A 9,860-nucleotide genomic window follows, 5' to 3' on the forward strand; every position below is an offset into this window, starting at 1 on the left:
GTAAATCGCTCCGTTTAAACCCGTACCCGTATTGTCATCTAATTTGGAATCATTTTACTGTGCATGCGATGTCGACTGTCGAAAATATTGCAATTCCGTCATACATTGAGATAAAAAAAAAGAAAAGAAAAAAAATATAAAAAAAAAAACAAACAAATTTCACATACAGTCCTGCATTGCCACGGCGTAATGATTTTCAAAATGCGTAGGCGCATATATACGAGTATATCTGCCACGCAGGCCCTTTGCAGCAATGAAGGAGAAAGGCGATAAATTAGTTGGACGACACAATTAACTCGACCACTCCTAGCGATTAGTATAACAGGACTTAATTGTGAAACCGAGTGAGTACTATTAACAAAGGGACAAGATATTCATCGAACATAAAATTACAAACTAGACCAGAATTATTACCTACATATAATCAAGTTTTTATGCCTTACGGGATAGATAAAGCCAACAGTCTCGCAAAGACTAAAAGGCCACGTTCAACTGTTACTACATTAATGATAAATTTAGATTAAATACATACATCACACGGCTTTAACCTTACGGGTTATATAAAACAACAGTCCTGATTAATCCAAAAATTATACTAAGACCAAATGGTTTTGGTATTGTTTTTTGAAAAAAGTACCCACTCTGTGCATCACTTCTTTTTATTTGTCAACGACTGACGCGACTCAAATTTAAACGCAATTATAAAAATAATAATAAATAAATATTACAGAACAAATTACACAGATTGAGTTAGCGTCGAAGTAAGTCCGAGATATGTGTTACGCGATACCAACTCAACGATACTAGGTTTATTTTAATTTAATTTAATTACTTATATAGATAAACATCCAAGAACCAAATCAATTAGAAACTGTTCGTTTTTCATCATGCCCTGGTCGGGATGCACCTACCACCTGGGATAAACCTGGGACCTCCGGTATCACAGAGGCTCTCAATTTACAAAGTCCTCCTAGAAAAAATCGGAAGTAAAGAGGAGACAATCGGCAAGAGAAGATGATCTGTTTGTGTAATTTAATAAGTGCTTCTTCTATTTTTATTTTATTATTAAACAAAACGTAGCATAAATTGAACTAAACCATAATAGTTGCACAAAAAACAGGTATTCAGCGCAACAACGTTTCAAATTAAATCACATATGTGCTCTTATTACCCAGAAACCATATAACAATACTCTGATAATAAGCAAATGCAATATGGTTCCCACAATTGCACGGTTGATGTAACAAAGATTCAGTGTTGGATAACACGCACATTCGCACAAGTCTATTATTGTATTGTATCGAACGGCGGAAACTAGACGACCTCAGCGGGTTAATTCTAAACAATTAATTAATTTCATAAAACACTGTTCTTTTCCATGAATAAGTATAAGCTTAACAACAAATCCAGATCTCTTCATATAGATCACGCAGACGCAAGCACGAGCAATACCTGACGGTACTTTCAATAAGGTTTATAGTAAACTTTATTTTTACAAAACAACCTTCGACCATCCAGACCTTCGACAAGTTTATATTAAAATTTCATTCATCAGTTTGGAGTTCGCAATTATTTCTAAGTAAGACAAACTTCACACGGAAATCTAGTCATTGTTCAGATTCTTATGATCTATGTGTAAGATATGTAAAATCGTGACTCCAACACTGGATTATACTCTTAAAAATTATTCTTATTCCTTACGATAATACTTTAGGATTCTAATGGCAATCTAGAATTTCATTTAATGTGTATAACTTTCTTATTGATCGCTCTCCGACACCGGAAACGTGTTTGCATGCTTGTGAGTTTCCGAGAATCGCATACACTTCCTTCCATTATTGGTCGTCAGCTGAATACAACACAAAATTTTACTTATAATGTGACGTGGACAAGAAAGACAAATATTCCTCTTGTTAGCATTGGTCCTTAGCTATTATGCTTTCGAGTCCGATGTTAATCAGCTGAAAAACACTAAAATTCGTTTTTCGGTCAGCTTTTCGCAGGTTTAAATTCCGTAGCTTTACTTACATTTAATTAGGAAGCATTCACTCAGGTAACTAAATACTAATTGATGTACTAGACGCCTTTGCTAATAGTAAGTATATAACTCATTCTTCCTTTTTATTGCCACTTATTTAGGTACAGATTATCGATGAATGCCACATAATAGTAGCGATTGCAACGTAAGAGCGCGGAGTTAACTGCTGGGTTCTGGAAGTGAACCAGTTATACCAGGTGGCTGGCCACTGTCACCTGTAATGGCGCGTGCGCACTCGCGGCCAGGTCATCAGCTGCCCGCTGACATTTCGATAAATATTTTGTATGGTCAGGAATGTTGTATCAATTATCTGTTTCTCACTCAGAGAGTACGTTATAAACGTGGGTGTGGTCGACGCTTAATATATTTATTTTAATAGTAGGTATGATGCTAACATAATTTTTTTAACGATGCAAGCTTTTTAATTTATGTTAGTGTAATTATATAACATTATAATTAACGTAGCCCTTGTATAGAAATATAACCAATGCATTGCCTTTTTGAATATCGAGCTAAAAAAATCTAATCAAATTTTTTTTTAACATTAGTAATGTTAAAAATAATTTTGATTAGTTACACGTTAGGTTACACGATTACTCGTAGCCTGTCTCTGCACTTAAGGTTACTTGGAGCTCTAAGTATAGGTGAGGACAAATTTTGTAAATACTTATGTATTAAATTCTAATAAAAAATGATAGTTTAAACTTGACATTTAAAATTAATATATGTATTTAAAAGATTATATTTAGTCAAGAACATAATCAATGTCAAGTATATTGAGACCGGAAATTCTTTCAGTTAAGTCGAAATCAAACGACAACGCTAGAATCCAAAAATCATTCATATTTTCTCATTACATTATCAAAATTCGACTTCTTCACCGTACAATTGGTTTGGATCCGATGGGCAACACACGCGCCACGGGCCAGCAAAGGCAAAGTAATTGCTGTAATCAATTAATTATCAATTATGTAGCACGTTACCGATGAATATTTTTAAACGGTCGATCACATTCGGAATTTCGACATAAACAATCGAATGCACCGAAATTGTTACAAACTTGAATGTTAAACGATCATCCACACGTAACAAATCGATTAATTATGTTTATATGATTGCAAAAGTGACACAGTAACTCACTTGCCAGATTTGAGAGAGATTAAAACTTATTTTAGTAATTTTATTATTCATAAAGCTTTTTCTAAGCGGAGGAGTAATTTAAATCTACATTAAAAAATAAATCAACATACTACAAGAATAAGATTTGGGTCACAAGTAATTAATACTGCATAGAAAAAAATTGTTAAGCTGCTAGCTAACAGCAAGTAATTCAACACTCATTTTTAGAGAGTGGAACGAGTTGACAATGCTTTGCCATGAGCGAACAGTGCTAGCGTGAAACCTATTCACTAATTCCATGTAGGTGCCTCAAGAAATCCAATCATCCATCATCAAAATACACAAACCGAGATTACGCAAAGTCGGAGAAGGCCGATTGCTTGCAATGAAAAATTTGTTGAATTAGACACATGGCTTTCACAACACGAATCGTCACTTCTAACTAATCCGTGTGAACAATACGCAACTTGATCTACACAATACAATTACTGATATTGACCATTAATCTTTGCTGTCGCTACTTAGTTTACATTATTACATTTGGAAAGACAGACTATCGAAATTCAAACACAAATAGTACCAGATATAATCTAAACAGCTCAATCATTTATATCAATATTCTTAAAATAGACACTGTTGTGTTTATTATTGAATTTCAAAAACAATCTAAGGCCTTGCTTTTTTGTAGTCATATTTTGTAACAAAAGGTGCAGTATGCCCAGTATTTACGCAGGGTCTCCGTATGAAAGACAGCTACAGTTTACTTAGATATAATATCGGATTGCGTTCAAGGTAAGGGCGTATACTCAACCATTTGTATATTGACAAAGTGAACACCATATTATTACTATTACCTCGCTTATCCTTAATTGCAGATATATAATTTCCACTGCTTTGTAAATAATTTCATATGAACCTGAAAAAAAACTGTCATTGTCTGGTTACTGCACTCCAAGGCCCTAACAATCAGTATATTTTGATACTAAAATTAATTACAATTAGTATAAGCGTGAATAGATAATGAAATCAATACGTAATATATATTAAACAGTAATAAAATGTCAATCTCTGAATTTGATATTTAATGAAACTGAACAAAAAAGAACATTATTTTAAGTACATGTTAACAATACAACTGCAATTCATAAGTTGTAGATATCATAATATAATTAGATACCGTAAACTCAATTCCGTGACCGTATTGTCTGCGTGTTTCTCACACAAATTGCTCGCCATTACATGAAATTGCAGAAAGAGCACTAACTGTCCTTACATCGCATCGAGCTTTTTCTACAAAACGTCACTATAAAACATTCTATAAAGAATTGCGTAAGAGAACTCCCCTAAGACCATTCATTAAAATACTTACTAACTAGTACATTATAGTTTGTGAAAAAATCTGCACTTAGGTAACTGAAGCTGTAACCATGAACCACGGTGCGTTAGGCTCCTTTGACCGGAATCGCTTCGTGAAATTACCCGAGCTTACTTCTCATGGAGGACCCTCCAGATCTAACGCCAGGAGGATGATGTTAAAGATTGAACAGAATTCAAGAAGACTACTTCTCTTTATCCATACTTTCTTACTATACCAATATTATGAAGAGAAAATGATTTGTATTTTTACTAACGAATAATCTACTGGATCATTTTTAATGATATCTTTTCGCAGCGATAGAGAGAACGGTCAGGGGACAACACAGACTACTTTTTCTCAAGCATAAATTAGTCTTACATAAAACAGAAATATTCATGTCCCTGATATTAATTTAAAATACTAATTAAGAATCAACCTCAACATTTAAGACAGTAAAGATAATCTATTTTGCATATTAATTTCCATTTTGACCAACTAATATGAATTCTAACTGCTAACATATGTAACTATTACATTTATAGCATAACAAAGTATACATGATACAACAAGAATTAAGTATGCGAGACAAACAATAATATAATAGTATACGAATTCATTTTGTATCGTCTGGTATGTAAAATATGTATGTATTTAAATATGCCTTCCAGTTCTTACACCCAAAATCTACGACTTTGGGTGTAAAAGTAACAAACATACACGCACACATTCTAACAGTCATGATTTCTGGTATTGGAAAATTGAATTTAACGCATGCAAAAATAAATAATGCTATACCTAAATACCCGAATGAAGAACTGATAGAAAATAACCACGTACCTACATGGAGGTAGTAGGCACTAATAGCCTTCGGTCGTCTTCCTGCAAATACTTAGAGCAGGAAGAACGCTCTCATTAGAAAGTATAAGTAGACGATTGCATCACGCAACTGGAGAGCATCCAGTATTCCAGTCTCATCCCGATCAAGTTCAACAAGAATTTCCTGTAACAGCAATCAAACTGCACGTATTCAAGATCTTTACTTATAAGAGAAATATTTTCAAGCCCAGGAATACCGAATATTGGATATATTTCAAAGTTGCAGAGGTGACTGTGTTTGGTTTTTAATATATATAAAATCACTGAATATTTAGTCATGATCATAAAGTGTTTTCGAAGAATCGGAACAGTGCCACAAAATTAACTAAACATGAAATCGCGGTCATACGTATGAAGCCGTTAATTTTGTGCATCCTGTAAAGAGTTACTACAAATTATCGACGCTGGACGCAGTGGCGATCGATTATGGAAGGAAGGAAAATGATAGGAAAATAAGCAAGTTCCCTCTTATTTATTTTTTTTATGTTTCAATGTAAATTTATATAGAGGACACTGACTAATTGATTGATCTACGTATAGTAAAAAACCACTGAGTCTAGAGATTTGAAATTTGGCATATGGTACCTTTTGTGGTCTAGGTGCACTAATTGAGGAATAGGCGAAATTCTCGCGGGAATGGAAAATAGCGGGATTTTCGGTACTTGCGAAGCCGCGAGCATACTCAAGTAAAAGAACTACAATACATTTCTTCTGATTGCAGAATAGTTTCTGACAGATTAAAGAAAAATAAAACTATCAAATAGTGAAGCCGAAATCTTAGCCAAAATCTTACATAAGCTGTGCTGATAGTGAAAAAAGATAAACGTAAAATTTGTGTAGTGTAAATAACAGAAAATTAACAAACAAGACTACACAAAATAAACTCTCCCACGACTTGCTTGGTAGAAGTAGGACTTCTCGTGTATATTATTACGATAATGCTCATAATTTACTTATACATAATTTGTCAAATAAGTATCTCTTCCATGTGGTAAATTAATTCCTATTTTCTGGCTATCAAGTCCTTAAAAAATGAATGTGCCAATAATGTGGATATGGTGTCAATCAAGTCTCAGTGGAAGTTACTGAAATCCCACCCCCTATCGAGGTCAAACGCAGTAAAAAGAAATCCCAATAAAAAGATTTTGTTTAATCATCATCATCAGAAAAACGCTATGTACCTATAGAGATTTTCTCATAAAAAAAAATAATGAGGGACTTGTCATAGGTATTATAAAGTCGGGGCTTACATTTTTAACATACCTAATAATTCCCATTTTACGTAGCCGCTTCATTTTCGTAGTCAACATCAAGACCGATTATCGAAATAACAGCGGTAAAGCCGAATATTTTTTTGTTTTACAAATCCTCGGACGCGTATAGAAAAATGCAAGTTACGAACTGTTGGAATTAGAATCATGTATTCTTGCTTTAACTTACTAAACTTTACGTTTACTACGTTTTGAAATAAGACTAATCTGTTTATTTTTCTGATATCATTTGGCGCATCTATAGTATTTGCATGTGAGTCGACAATCGCCCTCTATCTCGTAATTATAAATTTACGAGTTCCACTTCTAACGGTACAAGAGTTTGTGCAGTGCTTGTTCTCTTTCCATACATAGTGAACTTCTTTATATTACAAATTTGAACATCATTATCTGAATTTAATTAATGAAGACGACACAAAAAAATAAGTATTTTGAATACCTTACTACATTAAGTTCACATAGAGACAAGGTTGCAAACAATTTGCTCGTTATGTCCATCACTGGCACATGTTGTGTATCTGTAACTGTATGATCACATCGCAAGCACGTCCAGATTACGCTGCTTACTGCGACTATGACAATGACTGCTAGTGATTGATGTGATAGTAATTTGCGGCACACCGTTGCTCGTATCCGATACGAGTCCGATTGATGCAGACCACACAGCGGTCGACATAGCGACGCGCGGTGCTAGTCGCTACTTCTAATCACTATAATTGCGGGATTATCTTACTGCCTTTTCCACCTTACACTTATTTATCAACTTAATGAAAACTACTCACCAGGGCTAGCATCTGGAAGGGCGTACAATATTCCACATAGAGTCGCCGAAACCGATGTAGAATTCGATTTTTCTGGGATATTCTCACAGTCATCTACCTGTGCAGGTTCAAACAATGCTAAATCTAATCCATCCATGTCACTTCGAGCAGACACACCATCGGCTTCTGTGGGCCGCTCACAGAAGTGTTCCGGTGAATCAACTTCTTTTGGGCTCCGACTACATACGCCATCACTAAGTGGATCACAGCAACAAGTGTCCGAGAATGGTTCAAAATCCCTACAATCAAATTCACACCGTTCGAAACTATCGCAGGTACAGGACGACAGCGCATCTGAGTCGGTACCTTCAACGAGATATAATTCATCCGTTTGTACTATTTCCTTTCGAATGGTGTCACTTTTTGTTGAAACGTAAAATACGCTTGACGTGTATGGCACTTTTTGAACTTGTAACGTGATATTATCGGCCAAATTTTCGTCGCTATCTTCTGGCAAAATTTCTCCAATTTGTCGGCAGTCTTCATAATGGGCAAAGCTGGATGTATCTGTGAGATTTGATGAGCGATCAACTGAGTATACATCTGCGTATGGGTCACCAGCCTCACTCTGTAAAAGCGGTAGTCTGTAAGGGCTATGGTGGGCCCGAGTTCCAAGAAAAATGGTTGTATAGGGGCATGTGTGGGGCGGCCTTGTGCGCTCAGTGCGGCGTGGGTAGCTGGCAGCCAGAGGGTCTCCCGGAGCACCCTCGGCGTTAATGTACGCCTCGCTCGTCGACAGCACGTTGTAACGCCAATCCGGCATAGCGAACAAACACCATCACTGACACACCATAGTCAAGTACACTGTTTTTCTCTTCATCAGGTCATACGTCACAATAAATAACCTCGTATTTCTTATGTCACACTTTCATTGTTTGTTCTGAGAAATAAGAGAATAATCTTACTACAGTCGACGTCCGCAACTGTTTAAATAAACGTTATGCTGCGTTCAGATATTACATTAATTACAGTAACGTGATTAACTGAGATAATTAACCAGTTCTTTGTTTTCGTGAGAATCACGAATTATATCTTAAAAGTCACATACGTAACCGAGGCTCTACTTGTTTTGTTATATCTTATTGATAAAACTATTATCTATTTGGGGCAATACTTTAGGAAACATACGCCAATAGTAGTTAAGATGCTGATTTTATTCAAATAAAAAAGATATCTCCTTATTAACGACCTAATAATCGGTCGTAAACTAGCGACCCGCCCCGGCTGCGCACGGGTAACTACATATAAAAAATTCATTCCTCAGAAAACCCTCTTTCACAGAATAATGTAACAGTTAATTTAATGCAATAACGAAATAATTAACCGTTGATCGAAGCCTTACTTGTGTCTTTAAATAATGTAGGTTAGTCCTACTTTACATGAAGTCTACATATTCGTTTACCATACATACATACATATTCAGATGTTTGGGTTAATTATATAATTGAGATTCAAATAGTGACAGGTTGCTAGATTATTACTTCAAAGAAGAATACCAAGTTTACAAGTTCACAGATCAAAGTGACAAAAATTTTGTTTTGCTTTTGTATTGATTTCCAGTGCAGATACGCTGTACAATTTCTCTGATACCTGGCTTGTTTATACTGCACTTCAAATGAGTGATGTTTAAGATCTATTCATACGTGGGTGGACTGAGCTTGTTACACAGGTGTTTGGCAAATCCGGTGGTACGGTACTCTTATCTCCGATACCGGAGAATTGCCGTTACCTACGAATTTACCAGTATGTTTTTTGTAACACAACTTGCTCTCAAGACCAAAATTATTATTATTATTTTTACTCTTTTTGTTTCTTGTCTCATAATGGCATAGGCTTTTTGTGTCTGATGATGAACAAAGTTGGATCATCATGACTGATGATGACTATTTTGTATGAAAATATAAACATATTCGGCCACATATTACTGTGGCCACAATTAAGCGAAATTTTTATATGCCACCAACAATGGCACCTTAACTGTAATGGCTGCGCTGCATCATACAATTTTTTCTTTTCTTGTAAAGGTACATTGAAAGGTCATTGTCTGGTAGTCGTGCTTAGGAAACGCAATTATTTTGTAAGTACATCGGAATTGTTATAGCGGCTTCATAATAACAGATGCGAGTTCGTGACTGCTTCAATTTTTGACAAAATTACACCGCAAGAACTGAATTTTTAACAGTATAAATCTCTTAATACACCTAAATATCTTTTACACCAAATGATCTAATGAAGCTGAAACAATCTAAAAATAAATATATATTGTTTATGTACTCGCAAACCTATAATTTAAATAAACATGCCCTAACTGAAATAGACCTAGAAAAGAAAATATATTTTTTCAGTTGCTTACTCTAATTCAAGCGCTTGGAAGAACC

At 35.1% G+C, this 9,860-nt stretch overlaps 1 protein-coding gene across 2 annotated transcripts in view; it reads right to left on the reverse strand.

Moving 5' to 3' along the window:
- Positions 1–8,341, reverse strand: part of LOC106129381 (ras GTPase-activating protein raskol) — a 108,217-nt gene extending 99,876 nt beyond the window's left edge. The window contains exon 1 of one of the 2 annotated variants that reach the window (XM_060953777.1): positions 7,444–8,341. In XM_060953777.1, the coding sequence (XP_060809760.1) occupies positions 7,444–8,245 (802 nt within the window). In that variant the 5' untranslated portion in view covers positions 8,246–8,341. The remainder of the gene's footprint in view (positions 1–7,443) is intronic. The other variant, XM_060953783.1, reaches the window with a different exon arrangement.
- Between the last annotated feature and the right edge of the window lie 1,519 nt (positions 8,342–9,860).

This window comes from Amyelois transitella, chromosome 4 (genome assembly GCF_032362555.1).
Source record: "Amyelois transitella isolate CPQ chromosome 4, ilAmyTran1.1, whole genome shotgun sequence".
NCBI lineage: Eukaryota > Metazoa > Arthropoda > Insecta > Lepidoptera > Pyralidae > Amyelois > Amyelois transitella.